At 38.4% G+C, this 22,994-nt stretch overlaps 13 protein-coding genes across 13 annotated transcripts; 6 read left to right on the top strand and 7 right to left on the bottom strand.

Annotated features, from left to right (window-relative positions):
* Positions 1-187: 187 nt before the first annotated feature.
* Positions 188-3,346, bottom strand: LRG1 (GTPase-activating protein LRG1; the record flags this gene model as incomplete). Its single annotated transcript, XM_002497838.1, has 1 exon — positions 188-3,346. One exon carries the CDS (start codon positions 3,344-3,346, stop codon positions 188-190), a length of 3,159 nt encoding a protein of 1,052 aa, XP_002497883.1.
* A 555-nt stretch (positions 3,347-3,901) lies between these two features.
* Positions 3,902-8,632, bottom strand: ATG2 (Atg2p; the record flags this gene model as incomplete). The annotated part of the gene is made up of 1 exon (XM_002497839.1): positions 3,902-8,632. One exon carries the CDS (start codon positions 8,630-8,632, stop codon positions 3,902-3,904), a length of 4,731 nt encoding a protein of 1,576 aa, XP_002497884.1.
* Positions 8,633-9,371: 739 nt separating this feature from the next.
* ZYRO0F15752g (uncharacterized protein) lies at positions 9,372-10,760 on the top strand (the record flags this gene model as incomplete). Its single annotated transcript, XM_002497840.1, has 1 exon — positions 9,372-10,760. One exon carries the CDS (start codon positions 9,372-9,374, stop codon positions 10,758-10,760), a length of 1,389 nt encoding a protein of 462 aa, XP_002497885.1.
* A 343-nt stretch (positions 10,761-11,103) lies between these two features.
* ZYRO0F15774g (serine/threonine dehydratase family protein) lies at positions 11,104-12,336 on the top strand (the record flags this gene model as incomplete). The annotated part of the gene is made up of 1 exon (XM_002497841.1): positions 11,104-12,336. One exon carries the CDS (start codon positions 11,104-11,106, stop codon positions 12,334-12,336), a length of 1,233 nt encoding a protein of 410 aa, XP_002497886.1.
* Positions 12,337-12,821: 485 nt separating this feature from the next.
* ZYRO0F15796g (uncharacterized protein) lies at positions 12,822-13,256 on the bottom strand (the record flags this gene model as incomplete). The annotated part of the gene is made up of 1 exon (XM_002497842.1): positions 12,822-13,256. One exon carries the CDS (start codon positions 13,254-13,256, stop codon positions 12,822-12,824), a length of 435 nt encoding a protein of 144 aa, XP_002497887.1.
* A 177-nt stretch (positions 13,257-13,433) lies between these two features.
* Positions 13,434-14,111, bottom strand: ZYRO0F15818g (homeobox domain-containing protein; the record flags this gene model as incomplete). Its single annotated transcript, XM_002497843.1, has 1 exon — positions 13,434-14,111. One exon carries the CDS (start codon positions 14,109-14,111, stop codon positions 13,434-13,436), a length of 678 nt encoding a protein of 225 aa, XP_002497888.1.
* Positions 14,112-14,459: 348 nt separating this feature from the next.
* On the top strand, positions 14,460-15,062 carry ZYRO0F15840g (uncharacterized protein; the record flags this gene model as incomplete). Its single annotated transcript, XM_002497844.1, has 1 exon — positions 14,460-15,062. One exon carries the CDS (start codon positions 14,460-14,462, stop codon positions 15,060-15,062), a length of 603 nt encoding a protein of 200 aa, XP_002497889.1.
* SLA2 (Sla2p) lies at positions 15,059-16,471 on the bottom strand (the record flags this gene model as incomplete). Its single annotated transcript, XM_002497845.1, has 1 exon — positions 15,059-16,471. One exon carries the CDS (start codon positions 16,469-16,471, stop codon positions 15,059-15,061), a length of 1,413 nt encoding a protein of 470 aa, XP_002497890.1.
* Positions 16,472-16,655: 184 nt separating this feature from the next.
* On the top strand, positions 16,656-16,982 carry SUI1 (translation initiation factor eIF1; the record flags this gene model as incomplete). The annotated part of the gene is made up of 1 exon (XM_002497846.1): positions 16,656-16,982. One exon carries the CDS (start codon positions 16,656-16,658, stop codon positions 16,980-16,982), a length of 327 nt encoding a protein of 108 aa, XP_002497891.1.
* A 100-nt stretch (positions 16,983-17,082) lies between these two features.
* On the top strand, positions 17,083-17,412 carry CWC25 (U2-type spliceosomal complex subunit CWC25; the record flags this gene model as incomplete). The annotated part of the gene is made up of 1 exon (XM_002497847.1): positions 17,083-17,412. The coding sequence occupies one exon, from the start codon at positions 17,083-17,085 to the stop codon at positions 17,410-17,412; it is 330 nt and encodes a 109-aa protein (XP_002497892.1).
* A 3-nt stretch (positions 17,413-17,415) lies between these two features.
* On the bottom strand, positions 17,416-19,656 carry CRS1 (cysteine--tRNA ligase; the record flags this gene model as incomplete). Its single annotated transcript, XM_002497848.1, has 1 exon — positions 17,416-19,656. The coding sequence occupies one exon, from the start codon at positions 19,654-19,656 to the stop codon at positions 17,416-17,418; it is 2,241 nt and encodes a 746-aa protein (XP_002497893.1).
* A 514-nt stretch (positions 19,657-20,170) lies between these two features.
* On the top strand, positions 20,171-22,252 carry ZYRO0F15950g (uncharacterized protein; the record flags this gene model as incomplete). The annotated part of the gene is made up of 1 exon (XM_002497849.1): positions 20,171-22,252. The coding sequence occupies one exon, from the start codon at positions 20,171-20,173 to the stop codon at positions 22,250-22,252; it is 2,082 nt and encodes a 693-aa protein (XP_002497894.1).
* A 63-nt stretch (positions 22,253-22,315) lies between these two features.
* JJJ3 (Jjj3p) lies at positions 22,316-22,804 on the bottom strand (the record flags this gene model as incomplete). Its single annotated transcript, XM_002497850.1, has 1 exon — positions 22,316-22,804. One exon carries the CDS (start codon positions 22,802-22,804, stop codon positions 22,316-22,318), a length of 489 nt encoding a protein of 162 aa, XP_002497895.1.
* Between the last annotated feature and the right edge of the window lie 190 nt (positions 22,805-22,994).

The raw sequence follows: 22,994 nt of genomic DNA on the forward strand, positions 1-22,994 counted from the left end.
CGTGCAAGTAGGACAATTAGTTAATGTTCCTTGTTCAAATAATGCAAGTGTTTTCATTTTATTATACATATTAATTAATAATATTACAAGCATATGCAGATACATATAGTCTAGTCTAGTCTAGTCTAGTCTAGTCTAGTCTAGTTGATTTTATTTTATTTTATTTGATTTGATTCGAAAGCAAAAATTAGTTATTAGTATCACCTTGCGTTACCACAGATGTAGAATGCTTCATCTTAACCGTTCTATCCACTTCAAACTCTGAGAAGTCTACGCTCTTGGACTTTACTTTCTCATGAATGTACTTTTGAATCGATTCGAATTCGTCCAATTTCTTGTCCTGCACATCCCTCATCAACGACATTAAAAATTTGGGGACTATACCCATATCTTCATTGCGCGTAATGAGGAAATCCACCACTTCAATGGCCAAAAAGTAATGCCCACCTTCATTTTGAGCAAACGTATCGTAAACAGGATCAGGTACTTCAGGAGATGGTCCTTGAGGTACACCGTCATCAGGTAGCCCAAGAATATTTGGCGTTATCACTGTGGAAAGATTGTGAATATCCATCTTGGATCCCACTTCATTTTCCATGTGAGAGAATGAGCCAGTCCAACATAAAAATGAAAGTAGGACTTCAAGCACGTTTCTGTTGTTTTCAGGAAGAACACTGTAAATTAAATAGATAATTCTTTGTCTTTCATGCTCTTCTTCCAGTTTGGCCGCATTAACCCATAGTTTGTATAACGAAGTGGTTAACAATGGATCCGGTAGTTCCCTGATAAATTTTTTCAACAGTGCGGACAATTGAATCGCATTTTCTTTAGATAGGTCGGGTGTCTCACCGGGATTATTATCGATGAATAATGCCAATTCTTTCAACCGCCTAATGTTACCGTTTTTCCTGAAAATACCTTCCACAGACATATCCATTTGCCTAAGCGATGAGATAAGTTCGTCCACAATAATCGGTATTCTAATCTTAGAGGGTCCTACACCGAGATCTGACTCAACTCCGAATTTTTCGGACAAAATATCCAACGGTGTGCCAAACACCTTCAAAGGTTGATCCTGTCTTCTTTGTTCTTTATTCATCTTGTTTTTCATTCTCCACCAAAAGCTATTTGAGGGACTCGATTTTTCATCTTTCAAAATGAAAGGTCCCAAATGAGATGGATCAAATTCTTCAGTAACTATTCTTTTGTCCAACACCAAGAGAGATAAACTTATTACTCTTAGTAAATTCAATTCGACGGTGCTCAATTCAGAATAATAGACACCGCTTTTCTTTGCAAGGACACCCACGTCATCATCATCGCTTTCTTTCAATTTTTTGAAATATGTAAATGCGTTTGGTCTCAACTCTCTTGCCTGTTCCGCGGCCACAATTCTGGAAATATCATCTAAAGTTAAAGTCTTAGTGTTGCTAAAAACATTCCCTGAACTACTATCAAGGGAACTAGCTGGTTCTGTTTTAATTACCAATCCTTTGTTTTTATCTGAAGGCTTCAAATTAACATCAGATTCTGTGGTCTCTAGGATGACAGATTTTCTAGCTTCTGACTTATCACGTTCCAATTGGACATATTCTCGTCTTGACTTCAACCTCTTAATATCGTTAAGGGTTCTGATATATATTTGTTGCATCAACATCGATTGGTTGGCATCATTGCCATCCTTCTTTACAGCTTTTGTCTTTAATTGAACTTCAAGAACTGCCTTGGATCGAACCAAAGCGATCTTCAGAAGGAATATTAGTTGCGCTAATTTGGTCACATAGTTGAAACCAGGTAACGACATAGGATCTTCTACCGAACAATGTGAACACAAAATACGATTTGAGTCCTTATTATAAGTGGCATCACCCTTATCTTGTGGTTGAATCCTCTGTTGACAAGAGGAGCAATAAAAGCAATGCAGATGCCATCTTTTTTCATGGTACTGGATACAATCCTCTTGAATATATTTCCCACAAGATGCACAATTATCGGTAGCATTAATGGAAACATCAATAAATGAAAATGGATCACCCTCAAAAAGTTCGTTTTTTTCTACTTCACGTAAAAACCTTACCAATGAATTTGGAGAACGCATTTGTCGATTCCCTTCAAGGGCATTGTAAAGACCGTAACGTGTCAAAAGCTTCAAAAAATGGGTTAATCCAGTAATCACTGACATGAAAGATGAGACGGTAACTTTAGTATCACGAGGTTCTGAACCCATTTTTCTTAATAGTTGTAAATAAATCATGATTTTGGTGGAAAGATTACGAGGGAATTTGCTGTATTTTAAATTCATATTTTCATTACTGTTGTTAGTCTCAGGAGCTGTTAGCGAAAGTTTATGACGACCCAAGACCGGGGAAATTTCAATATTCGAATTCTCAACGGATCCTAGTGCTTTAAAGAGACATTCCACTTTTAAGACAAACAATGCAGTGGAAGCGATACCTTGTAATTGATTAGAATTTGCCAAATATTGGAACATATCTGATATACATGCAGCAGTTTCTTCTTCATATTTGTAGAGCACAGACCAAGTTTTCGATAAAATAGAATTAAAAGCCTGCATCTGCTTTTCCAAATCAGTCGGCAGTGGATTCAAATCTGAATCTTTTGGATTATCCTTTTCAAATTTAACGGTCGGAAAAGATGGTAATCCTAACGTTTCTGCTGATAGATTGACATGCCAATATTTATGAATACCATAACATTCTGGATGCCAAGTATAAATTTCCTCGCCTTTGGGAAATTCGATATATTGATCGGAAATTGGATAATGACATCCACTGCAGCGTTTAGAGAAATATTTGAGAAAATGATATTTGCAATACAATTGATCTTGAAACATAAAGCATTTTTTAACACCGCAGGGTGTCCCACAAATTGTGCATGAAAAATGTTCCTCATCGTATCTCTCACCAAATGCCGTATAATACAACCCACGGAGTGGTTTATCGCAAACATGACATAATAAATTATGCCTTCTGAAGTAATCGTATTGGCACAATAATACGGTTTCCTTAGTCTTTGCCACTTCATAAGGGAAATATTTAGGTTTTAAAAACTTCCCACAATCTGCGCACGTAAAACAGTCTTCATGATAATATTTACCGAGAGCTTTCAAAGTAGTTTTTCCTTGTCGACTTCCTTGAGTAATGGGATCAGTACACCTAGAACATACTTTCTTCGAACTTCTAGATCCATGATGCGGCTGTTTATTGAGACCTATTCTTGGATTATTTTGATTAATTGGGCGATGATTACGAGGATGGTGCGGATTTTGACGTTGAGGGGGATGTTGCTTGACTTGTTTCGGCTGGGCATCGGGCATGGCCTGCATTTTATATTGAACAATACTGATTTATGGGGTCTCTCAGAAAAACAGTAAAATAATAAGATGATAAAAAAAGGTGTGAAAAAAGTTGGAAATCAATTCAATATGATTTAATCTTCTTGAGTTGATGAAATCTTAAGACTCTCCTTTGGGGTCTGAAATGGAATAGTCCCCAACGATTCGCGTTCTACACTGCAGCTAATATGTGACAATCACTTGTAAACTATTGAACGAGATTTCTTTCCAAGTCAAAACTTGCACTACTCTTCAATTCCTCCTCTTCAGAATCCCATCTAATCTTCCGCAAATGGGTTCTATGCAACGTTTATCTTGTAAGTTGTATTGAATATCTATTCAATGTCGAAGAGAATGTCATAATCGATGCATTTGTTTACACATTCCCCTCGTCAGAAGTGATCTAAAGATCCGTCACTTTTTTTTTTTTTTTCTTCTTCCTGACGTAGAGACACGTAAGAAATGCCAAGTACAAACTTGAGACAAATAGCCGCAACTATATAATAGATATCATTCATTCATACATTCGTTCATTCATTCATTCACTCATTCATCTGAGCTGTGTGATTTGTACTTGTCATTGAGGTTGTTAATTTGGTCCTTGTCGAATTGGTTCGAAATACCCTGCAAGGTTCTTACAACGGCCTCAGTAGCACCTATCAATGGACGTATAATAGCCACTGGAGCCACTTTGGCAACAGTGACCGCAGCGGCTGCTGTTCCAGCTTGTGTGTCTTTAATTTCTCCTTTGGTCTTCCAAACAACGTCGTAGACAAGGTGTATGTGCTTCTCTAGAGAAAGGTAAGCTTCCTCGAGACCCTTGTGCAGATCTAGTGGCTGATCAGCGTAAAGACTGACGATCTTAGGTTGTCCACCATCATTCTTGGATGGGTCTATTACTAATGCAGCGGGATTCTGTCCTCTAATCTTGGGGTTACTACCGCCGACTAACTGATCTTCCTGCAATAAAGTTTCCATGTCTACCACTTGATCGTCTGTACGGGGAATTCTACCATCAGCTCCAGAACCTCCAAATATTTCCTCTGTATTTTCCAATATAGTCTGCGTACCAGACGCTAGTTTCACGCCAATTTTGACGAAATCTCCCGTAGTAGTCTTCAGAAAGACGTTGCAACCATTCTTAAGACTCTTACCGAACCTACGATCTTGCCTGTATTCTGAAAGTGGTACCGTAACCAGAGCTTTCACACCTGATCCTAATGCTGCAATCGACTTAACAGGCGCAAAACCTTCCAAAACACCTGGAAGTTGTTTAGATGCAATATCGGGAGCCCATACAGCTTTTAGATTTGTCATCAATTCGGGTCCCCCATTAACACCATAAAGTACGACACCTTTGAGGGTTAATTTGGCACCTTCTAAAATGAAAAAATTCATTAGTTCGCTAGTATGACCCGAACGTAACCCAGCATAATCCACTTTCTTGGGTTTATAATCCAACTTCAATCTCACAGAGTTGGTATTGAATTTTTGAAAGAAAATTGTATCTGGATACTCATCTATCAATTCAAACCTTCTATCCTTAAATTCTCCAAATTTAACCAGGAAGTCGAGAGCATCCTGGTCCACATGTAACCTCAGGGGCGCAATCTCCAAATTTACAATTAATTCTGTGGCCATCAAAAAATCAATTGGACGTACAGTCGACAGTTGCGCACTGAAGATTGGTCTATCACGAGGCCACTGCTCATGCCGCGATAATGTCAAAAACTTATTCCATGTAGAGGTGGGTACATTGTCAACAACTTCGAATTTCTGGACTGATACATCACATTTGTTCAACAAATCCGTCGACCAGTCCGATTCTTCCTTGGAAGGATTATCCACTCTGTAACCAATAAAGGATAATTTTAATTTTTCCAATAATACTAGGGCTTTATAAAACCGTGAAGGATGCAGATTGGCCTTCTTAGAAAAAGCAGAGGCCTTTTGCTCACCTTGAACCTCTTCACTTACTCTTTTCCTTAAGTTGACATGATCGGCGGTATTTGCTGAGACGTAAATGGAATCAAATACAGCTGATTCTACACGACCTTCTCCCTGATGCCCATTCCCTACTGCTTTAATCTCACGATCTACTTGGTCAATCGTGAGAGATATGGACTTTCTGGTATATTTCCAATCATAACCATCAAATAATTTCAATGTAATCTTACCTACCTCCAAATCAAGTTGTATGTCAGCCTCGTTTTTGTCATCTTCAAGATCTAGTGACTCCTCTTCTCGGGCGCTGTCTAAGTAACCCTCCTGCAAAGTAATAGTTTGATTGGTGAAATCTGATGAAGAATCATTTGCCGCTTCATCGATAGATTCAATTGGATCTGCATCATTCTCAACATCGTGCGCATGCTCTCCGTCAATAAAGCTATTTTCTATCACTATCAAATTGTCTCTACCTCCAACATCATGATCATTTTCGTGCTTGATATGAGAGGAATTGAAAAATTCTAGATCTACATCTTTGAAAACATCCACCAGATCCTCATTATTATAGTTGTATTTTTTCTCATCTGGAAAAGTAAGGGGGAGTTTCAAGTCAATGCATAGCTGCACCATGGTATGTGCAGAATCCGCACATAGCGATAACGCTAAACTATGCAGTTTAATTCCCAATGATATGACACCTTTGTACAATTGAACGTTTAATGATGTTGTTTCGAGTTTCCCAATCGCCGAGAACCCCTGGTGAGCATAATAGGAGACTAAAGATGGTCTTTCTTTATTTTCTTGCCGCTTAACAGTGGAAAAATCGTCGATCAACAACAAAGTGCCGCTGTTTAGCAAACCCTTGGATTGGAATACTGGTGCCTTCCCGCTCATGGTAAAACGGTCAATAACCACTACTAACGCTGCGCTCAGCCTATAAGGAATTAAAAAAATCGAAGAATCCACCAACTTGAGTTCCCAAGAATGTGAAGAATGAGTAGAGTCTTTGTGATCCCCCATTCCTTCACTCCCAGCTCCTTTTGGATCTTTGAGAAAATCTAACCACTTCGCATAATAATAAAGTTCCACATTGCGCAAAGTAACTCTTAGTCTTCCACTACTCTTACGCTGAAAATAAAATATAGGCTTATCGCTTTTCATTTGTGTTATGGGCTTCAAAATAACTTGAGACTCTTTGGCAAACAGCCTTTCCAAAGAAATTTGTTTCGAGAAAGCAACTAGATTTCCTTCCTCTGTAGCAGCCAGGGCAATATTGGAAAATCTTCCATCCAGTATACCAAAGTGCGGCTTTAAAAAATTCTTCACCTTAAAATTTATCGAATCTATGATCAATGCAAAAGATGCAGCAGCTGTATTCTTATAAATAATATTAGAAGAATGCAGTATCCGAACGCTCCTTTTCAAATAAGAATTTTTCCTTTCTTTGTTCTTCGTTTGATCCTGAATATGAAAAGAAGGAGCCAATTGTTTTAAATCTTCAATCAAATCTTTCAACCTTGAAAACTCATCCTCTACAATGACCTCTTTAATTCCACAAAAAGTCTTACTTGTTAATAAGGATTCCTCCAAATTTTCATCAAAAAAATTTAATTGCATTCGAGATTTGGATACAGCAATTGAAACACCTAGAAGATTTAACAACAAATCGTAATGATCTTCTTTTTTCCTTAAAATTTTTATAGAATTAGTCTTGAAAACATCTGATGCTGTATTCGAACCCACATTTTCTATTTTCAAAAGTAATTCGTAACCATCCATATGTAATGCAATAGTTATGAATCGAGTGCCGGTTAAAATACGTTGCTCTTGAGCTGGAGATTTAGGCCTCGCCAAACCTTTTTTGACAATTTTATTTTCTAACAGTGATACAAAATCACAAATGCGTTGTGAAAATGCAAAAAGCTCAGACAGAGCTGGAATGGTCAACGAAACGTTGATATCATGCAATAATGAGAAACGTGATTCATTAGGCTTGATTACACCACGGATTATAGGAGCGGTAGTGTGATTAGAGCTTAATCCTCCACCTTTAAACTCGAAAGAATCAATAGTGATGACATATTCCTTGTTACCCAAACTGTCTAAATTTACAGTTTTAAAGCAGAGACTAAAATCTTGAGCAAAATCTATCCTGATTAAATTCGCCTTCACGGCTAAAAATGCAATTCCTTCTAAAATATCCTGCTCCCTTTGAAATCTCCTATACCCTGATAATGTGCTTGGTTGTGGGGTCTTCTCCGATTGCCCCTTGAAAATAGTTTTTACCACTAAATCTAACACGCTTTCGTTTAAATCTAATATATCATCCACTGAGATGCGCACAGTGTCAATATTCACAAGTAAGTCCTTAAGACCCAAATCATCAATCGATGACAACCCTTCAAAGGATATATCGATAGAATTGACAAATAAGAGTTCTTTTCCACTTTCCCATTGTTCATCTGAACTTCCTGAGCCAACACTGTTATCGCTAGTATCGCCGCCCTCCTTTTCTTGGCTTTCCATAGCACTCATATAAAGAGATGCCGGTTCCGCCTGTGAATGATAAAGGGAATGTGCCATATTGCGCGTACTCGGTACATCTGAAACTTTCTTCCTCTTATGCACACTTAAATTATGAACTTTAATCCTTCTTACATTATTTTCCACTGTATTCAAAAATACTTTTTCTAATTTTATGTCTATTATCTCTTCGTCTTCAAATAAAATTTTGAAACTTATGTCTTCAAAGGTAATCATCAATTTTGATAATGCCACATTGAGTATCCGATTTCTCACACTTTCCAATGTACTCACCGCTGGCGCGGCTTCAATTTCTTCTTTACTACTCACACTACTACTACTACTCGTCGTAGTCGGGCTGTTTAAAATTTCTGAATTAATATCTTCTCCTGTGTCATTACTATTGTTACTATTATTTCCACTGGTTCCAGGTTGGTTCGTATCTGCAAATTGAATTATAGAATTGGTCAAATCATGTATACTTTTAGCTAGGGAAAAAGTACCTGATTCACTTTCTTTTCTCGAGAGTTTAGGTTTCACCACAAATTCTAAACTCTTACCATTTACGCCGACGCCCCCAGAAACGTTCAACTTTAAATCTAAATGTCCAACTTTGCCACTCTTGACATCAAATCCTGGTATGTTAAGTTCTTCAACAGCTAGATCTAAGTCGTCAAACGAAAACTGCGAACTCGAACCAAGTGACACATGTAGGTTTGATAAATCCACGTTGGAGAAAACTGACACCTGCTGCAGTACATGGAACAAGAGCCTCTTCTGAATAGTTTGAGGCAACCAAAACGCCATGTCGAGGTACAATTAATGCTGAATGAAAAAAATTAATGATCCCAAATCCTTGGGAACTGAAAGTAAACCCTTCTGATGCCTTTGTTTTTTCCGTTAGTTTATAAAAGTCTCGATGTATAGTTGATTACTAGTTGACCTCGCCCCTTCTTTACTTTATCCCTTGTATATGTGATTAAACCAAAAACAAAGACAGTCACGTGACTGATTAGACAATTTGGAAGAATAATTCCATGTATGAATTAATAATTCTACTATTAGAAAGGGATTGGTGTTACTGACATTCTCTGCCTATTCCTTAAATTTTGGATATTGTGTTATTGGCATTTTGTTCCACGTTTCCACCTCTGCTGCAGTTGTCAAGCATTTTAGAATTACACTACTGCAAGTATAGAGATAAGCCATGGTATTGAGGAGATAATAAGCATTTATATCAACAAACAAATGACGAAATGTGTTTAATTCGATGTCCCAGTAAATTTACTGTTTACATTTCAGGGTTTTCCGGTTTTCATCTATTCGACATTTTTTCATCAATTACCCAATTCGCTCTATTTGAGAGCGTGGAAGAGAAAAAAGATGATTACATAGTTTGAAAATTGAAACATAACAACCAAGAGTCCAACTGCACTGAAGCGTTGATCGAGTTACCTAAAGTCGAGTCACTTTAATTAGTATCTCTCTTTCTTTCGTTTCACATTTATATAATTTCTCTAGCTTTCAAAGTGCCATTCTTTAGTCGATGAAGGAGTATCCTGTGATTACGGTACCAAAGGGACAATTTATCGTTATTGATGGGTTTCTAGTTAAATTAGGAGCAGATGAAAAAGAATCGAATGAACTGTTCCTGAGGGACGCTAGAAATTTACTTACATTTGAAGGGTGGAATATTCTTAGAAATTCATACTATCCAAATGCACTGATCAAATTAAAAGAGATAAGATCTAATTTCTATTTGACTGATAATCAATCGTTTTTAAATTTAATGAAAACTAAGATATCAGTAATTTTCATAAAGAACCAAGGTAGATTTTACTGTCGACGGGTCGATTCTAATAAATCAACACATGAAGCACTCAGTATAAAAGTTGGAGACAAGAGTCAAAGGATAAAATTCATTGTTTTTGACAAACCAACCAATAAGCTGGACTATTCCACAGATGAGCTATACTTTCAACAAAAACAAGATTTAGAGGAGATTAAACCTATTTTATCCAAAAATGCTCCTCCAATGGTCGAAGTGGATAACGAGAATGCCATCTTAAACAATGTGATTTTTGTATCAGAGAACAAATTGAACAAACTTAAGCGTTACCCCATAAGAAGAGCTCATTTACGCAAGATTGAAAGACAAGAAAGTGAAAAAAGATTAGCAACCCTATGGGAACTAAAGGAGAGACTCTTGAGCATTTGCTTCGAAAGCTGCTTTTGGCAGTTGGAAAGGTTGAAGTCGAAATGCCATCGTAAAGATTTACAAAGTAAATTTGAAGATTGTAAGGATCAGATAAGAACTAATTTATTAGACATTAACGATGCATATTTTCCTTTACTCATACGAGAGTGGTTTGCAACGTTCCCTCGGTTGGCAAACATTAATGAAAATTACGGTATCGTGGACAGATTTGTGATTAATTTACCCACAAAATGCATAGTTGATCCTGAAACTATAGAATGGTCTTTAGAGGAAAGAGAATTTTTACAAAGTAAAAATCTTATGGATTGGAACACGCTTAAACTCTCAAAAGGACCAATTCCCATCCGTAATACCGTGCTATTTGAACACGTCAATTGGGAAACGAAGAGATTTTTAAAAGATTTCCATGGCCATATAACTGTATCCGATGATAGTAATGTCAGTTCCCCAGACTCTAACTCGATCATAACTCGATGCATACTTATCAATCTCAAAGGATTTGGTATCAGATACCTCTATGAAAGCGTCGATGATAAAAGTGCCTTTTATACACCTCAACTCCCACCTCAAAGTTTCAAACCCCCGAAAGACGTTGGTGATAGAAAACACAACAAGCTTATGAGAAACCTAAGCTTCTTCGTAAGCTACGGCGGTTTACGAACGTTATACATCAAAACCTTTGAACAGTTCAGGTCTATGCACTCCAAAAATCGCTAAACAAGCAAAGATGACCGCCTCTTATTCAATGATTATCTGCAGGTAACTTCCTTTTCTTTTTCACTTTTCTCTTTCAAAACGACGGCGGTTAAATTAAATAAAAAAAAAAAAGACTTTGGGATGAGCTGATAAGCTAAGAAGAGTGCAGTGGCGGGGAAGATGTGATATCTCGGGAAGAAAAAACTCCGCAGTAGGAAGTCGTCGTTAAACATCATTTCCCACGGATATAACCAATGAATGGAGGTGGAGTTCGAAGTCCACCTTTGGTAAAACACATGTGCGGAATTAGAACTCCACCGATCTACTTCGAGGGGATATCAATGTCCCCTCTATTAAAACTTCGATGTATATAAATGGTCCTCAGTCAACGAAGAGTTTGATGAAATTTTGGAGATCTATGAAACGGCATATCAACTTCATCAGCTGCGATAATATTGCTTATTTAGCTGCGTTTTTAATGAACCAAGCCGTTTTCCAAGCGATGCCTTCGATCTATAACAAAACACCATTACTTAAACAAATATTCAACCACGCCACTTCCGCACAAGTATTTGTTAAATATGAATGCTTGCAGCCTAGTGGAAGTTTTAAAAGTAGAGGAATTGGTCATTTGATTTCCAAGAGAGCAAAAGATATCCAAGGTGACGGTAGAAAATCTCCGCACGTCTTTTCCAGTTCTGGAGGGAATGCAGGATATGCAGCAGCCGTAGCGGCCCAAAAATTAAATTTACCATGCACTGTAGTGATTCCCACAACAACGAAGCAAAGAATGGCAGATAAGATAAGAGGATGCGGCGCTAACGTGGTTGTTCAGGGTTCGCATTGGAAAGAAGCAGACTCCCATTTGAAAAATATTTTGCAAAATCAGGTAAATATGGCAATACTTGAACCTATTTATGTCCACCCCTTCGATAATCCTACTATTTGGGAAGGACATGCATCTATCGTTGATGAAATAATTAGCAGTCTAAAAAATGAAAATACAGCCCTAAACAGAGTAAAGGGAATTGTTTGCAGCGTCGGCGGTGGTGGTCTGTATAATGGTATTATCCAGGGGTTAGAAAAATACAACCTAGCTAATAAAATCCCTCTTTTGGCCGTAGAGACAAAAGGATGCCATGTTTTGAACACTTCTTTGCAGGTAGGTCAATGCGTTGAATTTAATAAAATGAATAGTGTAGCTACTTCCTTATGCACTAGTCAAATATCTTCCCGGACTCTTGACTACGTGCAGAAATATGGCTCTAAATCGATTGTTTTGGAGGATAAGGAAGTCTTACAGACTTGCTTGAAATATGCTGAGAATTTCAATATGATTACTGAACCAGCTTGTGGTGCAAGTCTCCATCTGGGGTACCACCCTCAACTAATTGAAAGGGCATTGGGTAAAAATTTGGACAAAGACGATGTCATAATCGTCATTGCCTGTGGCGGTTCTTCTAACACAATACTTGATTTGGAAGAGTCTCTTGCCAAATTAGAAGAAGCACCGCATTTATCTATAAGACGAAATGCTACTCCCTCATTAGAACATGAAAATATCATTTATCCAAAACGTGCTCAGGTGGCCTCGTAAATCTTTATGTATCTACACTTATACACTGTGCTCTATTGTAGAATATGGTTTTTATCTTCATGATGTTTATTTTGCTTCAGCCAATAAACAATGTAGAAATATTGTAAAATTTATATTATTTCCCCTCTGAGCTTTACATGGTTGTAATATATTTTTTTTTTTATTTTCGATCTACTTAACAATAGATTCGGTATACACACCCATACACAAAATCCTCGGAAGAAATGTTTTCCGTAAATCATAAGTAAACATCGAAGAATGTAATGGTTTACCAAATGCAAGCTGTTAGTAAGCCTATGTATTGCCTTCTGATAGTGACTACCATAGTACGTAGTTGGAACTTAGTGCTGGGGTAAAGATAAGGTACGATAAATAAAAAACATACCAGAAAATACTTTGTTTATCTTTCAAATTTGTGACTCAGAGGTTGACCCCTCAAATTCTCATTATCATGCTACCAGTTACTGATCCAGGAGATTAATATACTAGCAGCTGTAAACGGTAAAGCTGAAACGCGGAGTATTGAAGTTCTGCTGGTGAAAAGTTTCAAAGAAAGCGATTTGCTGGACGGCGGAGGCGGGGCGGCGGAGGCGGGGCGGGGGCGATGGTTTTTTCTTGGGGTGGATTCGCTGCTTGGAGACTTTGCCGCCGGGGGCGGGTTTTGTTTTTGCATTTCTCTCAGCGTTGGTTGCAGGTGGGGCTGGGGCGGCAGGGTTGGCGGCTTGGGCGTTGGCGGCTTGTGCTTGTGCTTGTGCTTGTGCTTGCGCTTTGGCGGCGGCGGCGGCGGCGGCAGGACGCCGCAGGGCCGGGTATGTGTAGGTGGAGGAGGATGGGGGAGGGTGCGCCGGGGGGAGTATTAGGATATCTTCCAAATTGGCGATGAGCGAAGAAGCGGTGAAATAGCGCATTCGATCTAACATATTCTGATAGACGAGCTTATTTTCGAGTTGCCGACTTATTTTATTGACCTTATGGTAACGATACTCAGGATAAATGTTTAGATGCCAGTGCTCTTCAAATTGTGAAAGAAGCTCAAAGTATAGCTGAAATATTCCATCATTCTTCCCCCATAGTTGTGAAGTGATTGCAGAACTACTTTACTCGTTCAATTCTTCAGTACCCTGTTTACTTTCCTTCACTAACTCCGATACTTCAAAAGAAATCGTAAGTGATTTCTCTTTTCTTCTTCTATTAGACACCCAGTTTTTAATTTGAGGTCCTGATAATTTAGTCTCAACCATGAGTTCCTTCATGGAACTAGTTTGCAGGTAAGGATGCTCGATGTTTCTATTGAACCAGGACTCCAGTAAACGTGTTATATGTTTAGGAAGTCGATGTCCTCTATAAGTCTTATTTGACCTTCTAGCAGAATTTAACGTATCTTGTGTAACAATGTTGAAAACCATACCCTCTTTACCTGTATTACCAAGTGCAGCTGCATAAGGAAGATGATACTTTGGTTTGGAACGAAGAAATTGGCTCCTTTTAGATTTTAATTCAGATACTTCATTTAATAGCAAGGAAAAGACGGAGGATAACTGATGTATTCTATGAACCATCTTCTGATCTTCCTTCGAAGAACCACATTCTCTTATGAGAATGTTTAGAGATGGAAGTATCTTCTCTAGCTCTGCTTTGTCTTTTTCAAACTGTTCATTTTCTGAAGGTAGTTTGGAACATAAAGCTAGAAGTTTATTGTTGATGTTCTTGAGTTTTTCATGAGGAAATTCTTGATGTACTGGATTTAGTAATCGTTCAATTGGGATCTTATTCATGATATAGGATGCAGTATTCCAGGAATTGTATCACAGATTTGTTACCCACAGCTGTATGGTTTATATATTATTCTAAGCTACTTTCCTTACCGCTATGATCTCTAATCTCGATGCAATGTTTCACTGATTTTAGACAGTGGTGTAAGGGTAAGCTTTTTTTGGGGTTCCTCCCCATTGACCAAGATCGGCTAATTACATCTTAGAAAGCAGTAATAATGACCTGAAACATGATATGTCTACGGGGTAGATGAGTATAGTGTATAGAAGCTATTATAAAAAGCTGTGTATCCGGTATAAAACTTATCTTGAACATATCTCATGGGTTTGACTTAAAATAGTTATCGAGGTATGAATACAAAAAGCTTCAGAGGATTCAAGAGTAATCAACCTCTATTTAAAGTTAAAGTTGAAAAGAAGGGCAGGTCTAAAAGACCTACGCTACAAGATACTACCCAGACTTCTAAGTGTATAGCTGGGAAGTGTATAGAAGATCAACAGGTGAACGTGTTTATGACTGTTTCAAAACTAATCAAGATTCCTTCACCGCCAGAGGTTCTGCTGAGGAAAATTGAAGAAGAGAAACATAAATTAAAGAAGGATGATTTTAATATGGATAACATCCTTCTCTGGGATCCTTATGTGTATTGGGGAGAGGGCTATTTCTTTTCCATTGCTGATTCATCACTAAATAATCTAAGTACTAAAGGCTCTCGAAAAGGCTGCTCAGAGAAACCGCTGAATTCCTTTATGGCTTTCAGAGCTTACAATTCCCAATTTGGAAATGGCTTAAAACAAAATATTTTATCTTCCTTACTAGCTGCTGCGTGGCATTCTCATCCCGAGCAACAAAAAATATGGGACACATTTGCGCAGCAGTTTAATTTTGTCAAGCCGAAGTGTGGGTTTGTGGAGTGGGTGGATCAAAGATATGAGCGGGAGAGTTGTATTTAGTTTGTTAAGAGTTGTTGTAGATTTGTATTTGCATTGATGATGTCTTGTTGGGAGGGGGAAAGTAGTGCTTGGAAGTAGAGTTGAGAAGCTTGGGCCAGCAGTGGCGATGGATTGTGTTGTAGTAGTGTAGTTATCTGATGCGTTAATTGTATTATAGTGGGGATATGTGGTGTGCTGTTTAGAAACTGACTGGCCACTTCATTGCATAACTGACTTATCGATAACACACTAACTGGTTGGTTATAGTTAGAAATACACTGTCTCGATAGATATATCGCCAATCTTACATCTCCAGATATAACTGGCCTTGGTTCTTCATTTACTACGTTACCATAACTCATTCCCGAATTTGAATTTGAACTCATATCCATAAAATTTGGAATGTGAGTGTCTTGAGGTGTAAGTACTGATGTACTGTTTAAATCTCTCGAAGCTAAAGATGCTGTTCTTTGTCTCGCCAATGGAGAAGCAGCAGGTTGGATAGGCGGAGTTCCATATCTAGAAGTAGGCAATAATGAATCTTTACTATGGCTCCTTGATCTTGTACTTGGAACAGCAAGATTTGACATCGCTGAAGACTTCCTACTGAAACTTACCGGTTCGGGAGCCAATGGAGGAGTAGGACTGCTCTCAACATCAAATTTTGGAGGTTCAGCTGGTAATTTAGGTAAAGTAATTAAGGAAGTCAAATATTTGATCGACGAACAATCAGCATAGAATTCAAATAATCTGTTATGTTGAGAATCATATCTTGCCAAAATTGCATCCAAGGCAGCAGTATCGCCCAATTGTTCATATAAAGCTCTTATCATTGATGTAATAAATTTATAAATACCATAGGATTCTCCAACTAATGGAACCAGAGCACTGATACGACATTCACTTGCCCGACTGCGTCCAATACTTGCCATAACTAACATTTGGAACTTATCCAAGGAGTCTTGTAAATCCATTAAATCTAAAATAGTCTCATAACCTTCGTCAGGATTGCTAACATGCATCAAAGAAACATATTCCTTATATTCAAACGTACCACTTTGGAACCCTTTGTGGTGGGCATGGAAATCTAATTTCAATGTCAAATAGTGAACATATTCCCCAATAAGACTGCTATATCCACCGCTTCCCCTATGCATTCTGCCAATACTTCTCACCCACTCCCTATTTCTTATCGCTTCTTTCAAAACACTAACATGGCCCTCTTGAATAACCTTGTGCAACAGGATTAAGCACTTAAACTCTTGGATATCATCCTGCATAGGGAAACCTTTCAACTGTATAAAGAACTCAGCGGCGCTATGATGGTCCCAGGTATACACAATACATGCTCGAACATGCTTTCTTTTAGGTGCAGTCTCTTCAATGGAACATGCTTTTCTAATACTTTTACTCAAATCTATGGATGGCATCTTTTACTTTAAATTATACTAACTTTTCTTATCACTCCTATATTTCAATCTCACTAGATCTTCTACTTTATTCCAAAAGCCCGACCGACCTTCTTAAAATTTAAGCTCCATAAATGAAAATTTTTACTTAAACTTAACTCATAACTAACAAGAATTAAGCCAAGAGGAATAGACGAAAAAACTAATGTCTATTGAAAACTTGAAGTCCTTCGACCCATTTGCTGAGAATGGTGATGACGAGACTACAACTACAAACTACATTCACATAAGAATTCAACAAAGAAATGGTAGAAAAACTTTGACAACGGTCCAAGGTGTTCCAGAAGAATACGACTTAAAGAGAATCCTTAAGGTTTTAAAGAAAGATTTCGCCTGCAACGGTAACATCGTTAAGGATACTGAAATGGGTGAAATTATTCAATTACAAGGTGATCAAAGAGCCAAGGTTTGTGAATTTTTGACCACGCAACTCGGTATGCAAAAGAAGAATATTAAAATTCACGGTTTCTAAGTTCAACTTAAATTTATCGAGGCATCCTTCAAAACTAAACACATATATATAAATATATAATTTAACTATATATCTATACAAAGGCTGTGTAAAATTAATAATGGGTAGTTCCAGAGATTTGAATTCACTCAAGTCGTGGAATCCGAAGTTATCAAAGAATAAGGCCTCTGTGAAACAGCTAGAACAGCAACTCATCGATAGAGAGAAACAACTCGAAAAGGAAGCCAAAAGAAGAGAAGTGGAAGACCTAGCATCCCTCAAGACAGATACGTTATCATGGATGTATGACACCCCCAAACAAGAACCACAAAAGCCTAAACAAACAACAAAACCATCAACAGACAAAGTGAAAAAACCAACACAAACCACAAAGACAAAACGCAAATTTGACTACAGCAAAGACGACCCTATGGCCAAACTTAAAAGATAACATCTATTTAGATTTATAAAGTTTCTCCTGATTTAACCACTGCTTCTTCAGACGTTTAGTCATACTCTTTGTAATCTCGTTACCATCCTTATCCTTCGTGGGTATACCTTCTTGGTCCCACTCGCTATAGAGCGAAGGGTCTTTAAACATCTCCTGGGGTGGAATAGAAGCCTTTGCAGCTTTTTCTGCTTCCTCGGCAACAGCCTTTTCCTTTTTAGCTTTCTCCTTGGCTATCTTATCCGCTTTCCTCTTTTCACCTTCAGCTCTCTCTTCTAAAATAGCTTTCTTCTCGTCTGCAGTAACGAATTTGACCAAAGCACCTTGACCGGCTCGATCGTCAACTGCAACATTTAATTCCAGCAGGTCATGGTCCCTCACACGATCGGTTAAACCAAGATATTCCTTCTTATCCGCATTATCGATGGCCATGCTTCTCACTTCATCTCTAAACTTCGATAAACACTTCACATAGGGCAATGCTAACTCTTCAACACTACCACCGCCACGAGACTCTCCACTCTCCCAACCAAAACCGTCAGCACGAACAGGAACACCCACTATACCCAAAATCCTAGTCACAAACTTAACTACATCCACCAAAGGTTCGATTCTAACTTCAGTACCGGCTTTGCTAATGTAAATATTACTCTGGGATACTAATTCAGCCAAGGATTTCATCGCCGTTGGAGTAGACAAATTGTCACAGAATGCTTCATCCACTCTATCCTTGCTATCATCCAATCCTGCCAGCAATTCACGCTCAAGAGCGCCAAGCTTCTTGGATGCACCTGCACCAATATCGTGCTGTAATGCCCTAACATTAGTAAAGAAATTACCAAACAGAGATTCCATACCTCTGACTTCTTGCATCAAACTCTCTTTGAAATCCATCTGGTTGTTCCACTGGGTCAAACAAAATGCTAACCTCAGTTGTCTAGAACTATACATCTTCAACGATTCTTGCACGGTAATAAAATTCTTCAAAGATTTCGACATCTTTTGGCCCTCAATGTGTAAATGACCAGTGTGTAGGAAATAGTTTACCCATTGATAATTGTCAAAACAGGCTTCACTTTGAGCCATTTCGTTATCATGATGAGGGAATGCTAGATCAATACCACCACTGTGTATGTCAATGTTAGAGCCCAAGATGTCACTGGCCATCACGGAACATTCAATGTGCCATCCAGGCCTACCTTCACCCCAAGGAGATTCCCAACGAGGTTCACCATCCTTTGAAGCTTTCCAAAGAGCGAAGTCGCTAGATGACCTTTTACCGCTGGTGCTTCCTACCAGGGAACCTTCACCTTCACTAACCAACTCCAAATCACCTTTGTTCCATGGTTGGTTCTTCGCATAGGCATGCTTTTCGTCCCTGTCAAACTTAGTAGTGTCGAAATACACAGAACCATCTTCAGTAGCATAGCCATAACCGTTATCCACAATTCTCTTAACAAATTCCACAATTTCAGGAACGTACTCAGACACTCTCGTAGTTACATCGGGGGCTAACACGTTCAACAAACGCATATCATCGTCGTATTTCTCTTCCCAAAAGGCTGACAATTTTCTAAACACCTCTCTATCGTTCACACTTGATCCAGAAATACCGTCCAGATATGGCATCATCACATCTTTCACTTTTTCATAAAACTCATCACCTTCATAATTCTTACTTTCTAACGCACTTCTAACAGCATTAACATGCATGGGGAACTTAGCGTTACTCAGCTTCTCTTTCTCTGCATCCTGGACAGCATACCATTTCTCAAATTCACCCAAACCTTCATGCTGATAGCTAGGTAAATTCTTCTTTGTGTATTCCAAAGATGCCAATTTCACTTCTTCCAGAATTTCATCCCTACTCTTGGTCAACCTCAATTGTTCAAAAAGATAGTTCTGTCTACCTCTCAAAATAATCTTATCATCAATATCAGTTACATTTTGTACAAATTTAACATCATAACCAAAATAATCTTGCAACAACCTTCTATTGATGTCAATTGAAACATAGTTTCTAGCATGACCCATGTGAGCAGCATCATAGACAGTAGGACCACATGAATACCAACTAACAGACTTACCACCAGAAATCGGTACAAAAACTTCCTTGTTTCTAGTTAAACTGTTGTACAATTTCAACACACGTTTGCCCTTCCCATTTGGCTCAGGCTGCATCCATTTAGGCTGAGAAATCTTACCACTAGACATTATACTTCTTGGAATATTTCCAAAAAATTTCATAAAATCATCCAATCGATATAAAAACGATCAATCCTTCCAACCTTTGTTCCTTCTACTTTGGAAAACTTCACCAACTTCTTAAAATTTTTCATCCACAACTTCCACGCTCCATCACCCGCGTAACAAATCGCATCAAAAATTCACTGTAACCAAGACGACAACATCACAGTAGAACAAAAGGGTTTCCTAAGGAACAGACGTTTTCTACCCGCTTAAGCATAACCAACAATTCTTCATAACTTAAACCTCATCTCTTCAACGCTTTAGGAAATACTCGTAATCCATTTCATAAAAGAAAAAAAAAATTGGCCACAGAACTTTAAATGGAAAATTTCCATTTGGTGGATTTAACCTTCTCAACATAATTCTTACACCTTTCGATGTAAATCACATAAAACTCCCTTAAACCTAAAGAACACCAACCTCATTGACGAATTCAAAGAATTCATAAGCACTAAGCATATTCTGCTTAACGTGTAAACAAAAAATAAAACCCAAAGGGCATTTCATCCCAATGCCTGCCAAGAGCCTATCTGGGATCACCGACCTTTCCAACTCAACCTCAGAATGTAGCAGATCCTCCACAAAATTGTCACAACCTCGTCTACTGTCACCCCTAGGAAATACTGACACTACTCGGCAATCAATCCCAGGTAGCAACAGTACATATAACGCTACAGGTTTGACACCATCGCCTACCAGCCAAATAAGTTCATTAGAGCAGAAATCACAAGAACAAAATCCTGAAAATGAAGACTCTTTCATCTCAGGTTCAGATTCCAACTTGGATTTAGCAATAGCACAAGCTCGAGATGAATCCAATTCCCCATCTGTACAACCACCTTCCCACAAGAAACTTACACTTTCTATGCCTTTCAAAAGAAAGGTCTCACAGGGTTCTTCTCCAACATCTTTAGGTCCTTCACTACTGCCACGTCAATCCAAAGACGATATACAACGAGAAACCATCAAGAACAAACTGAAGAAAACGTCATCAATATCCACAATAGAAGAACAAATCTTATTCCAAGACGAGAAAGGCTCTGTCGATGTCAGAAAAAGGGCGCTTAAAAAAACCTTCGAATTAGAATCTCTGAAACATGCTCTTAACACCATTAAGGCATTACGACACAAGAGGACCGATGACGGCTACGATTACAAAAGAGTCCATTCTATTTGGGATGAACTGGAAGGTGATGTCCTAATCATGGGCGGCTATAGGGGTAGTATTCTAAGAGATACAAAGACTAATCGACGAGTGTGGATTCCACTTAAAGCAGGTTTAAACTTACGAAAAGTAGACTTGCGAATTGGACCGAATGATGAAGATGAAGTGGAAGCTATGAAACATATTTATCCGGACGGTATTCTAAGTCATGTTGGCCCAGTGGATGTTTGCAAACGTCTGATCAAAAGGTTGAAATCTAATTCAAAGGTTAGATTAACCAATTTTGGTTACGATTGGAGATTATCACTAGATATAAGTTCTGAACAGCTTTCTAATAAATTACAACAAATCTATGACTCTCAAGAAGTGAAAAGAGGTACTTACATCATAGCACACTCTATGGGCGGTTTGGTCGCACATAAGGCGCTACAAGACAAAACACACCTGATTAGAGGTATCATTTACGTTGGTTCACCAAGCAGATGTCCCAACATCGTGGGGCCCTTTAAATACGGTGATGAAGTGCTCATGAATAAAACAATTCTCAGTAAAGAAACTAATTTTTTAATGAGAAGTAGCTTCGCTTTCCTTCCAGAAAATGGTAGATGCTTTCTACAAAGAGGTACAGGAAAGAAGTTCAACTTAGACTTTTTCGACCCGCAGGTTTGGGTTAAATTGGGACTATCACCGCTGGTGGATGAAGATCGAGTCCTAGATCCACACACTGTACCAAAAGTAGCCAAGAAACAGAGTCCCGAGGATGAGAAACGCATGGCCAAAACCGAAACAAAAACTAAACTACCACAACCAGGTATATCTACTGAAGGGAACGATATTTTAGGTATACTAAACCCGATACCATTAATGAGATCAATATCGGGCCCATCTGACAAAGATCTTAGACATCAACCGCCACAAGATGGGCGAAGTTCTCTCAGACACTGGAATCCCTTCTCTCTATTTACAAAAATTTCTTCATCCTCTACTGATGCTGCGCAACTGACAGAACACAAGCGAGTACAGGATGATCAAAATGACATGCTATTTAAGACTTCTCACGAAGAATGTGTTCGCTATTTGGAAAGAACTTTAAAGCGCACAAAGGAATTTTTATCAAGCCTAGAGTATAGACCAGGAAAAGAATATCCACCATTGGTTATGCTTTACAGTAATCAAGTCCCCACCGTGCGCGGGGTCCACATACAAGGTCTAAAAGATGTTAAACTCGGCCGTTACGACGACTTTTCTTATGGCCCTGGTGACGGTGTAATATACCACAAATGGTTGCTACCAGAACAGAGAGGATTCCCCGTAGTAGCCAAAATCAATAGCGATTGTGGTCATGTGAGTTTGATGTCCGATTTAGACGCCATGGCAAAGGCATTCATCTCTCTTGTAGATAATGATAAAACAATTCAAACCGATTGAAAACTATATTACAAGTCACCAACAGTAATTACGATAGATCCCTGTTAATATGTACAAACTTTCTCACTCGTCTTCACCTTCATCTTCTGCTAATTCAAAATTAACCTTGAGCCACAGACTACAACATGAACATTGGCTCAGCACTTGAAATCCTCCATTGTTTGCCTCCTCTGCATGCTCCTCCAGAGTGTCTTCACTAAAACTGAATCCTTCTTCAGCTACACATCTTGGACAACTCATAGAATACCGTAACGTCTCCGGGTCAAAGTCAAACTCATCGAGAGAATATTCGTCTAATCCATCACCAGTACCCACATAACCAGAATTTTTCTGGCCTTCTACAACTTCATGATCGTATTCACGTCTCAATTTTTCATCGCTAAGTACTCTATAAGCCTCTTGAATCGCATTAACGCTCACATTTAGCGCCGGCTTGTTTTCGTCATTATTCTTGTCGGGATGTGCGTTTAAAAGACGATCTCTATAGGCTTGTTTGATCTCTATTAAACTTGCATCAAACTTAACTCTTAAAACTTCATAATGCGTAAGCATTGATAGATACCATAGACCTTTAGAGACTTGCAATCTTGTTTAATGGATGTTGAATTCCTCTTCATCTCATCTCTTCACATCTCTTGAAATTTCATTGTGCGGGTAACCCTGCTAAATGCCTGAATTAACGTTTTGTTTTGAAATGATCTTTAAGTGGAAACTCTAGAAAAATAGTAAAATCGCTATTAAA

The sequence above is a fragment of the Zygosaccharomyces rouxii genome (genome assembly GCF_000026365.1).
Source record: "Zygosaccharomyces rouxii strain CBS732 chromosome F complete sequence".
Lineage (NCBI taxonomy): Eukaryota > Fungi > Ascomycota > Saccharomycetes > Saccharomycetales > Saccharomycetaceae > Zygosaccharomyces > Zygosaccharomyces rouxii.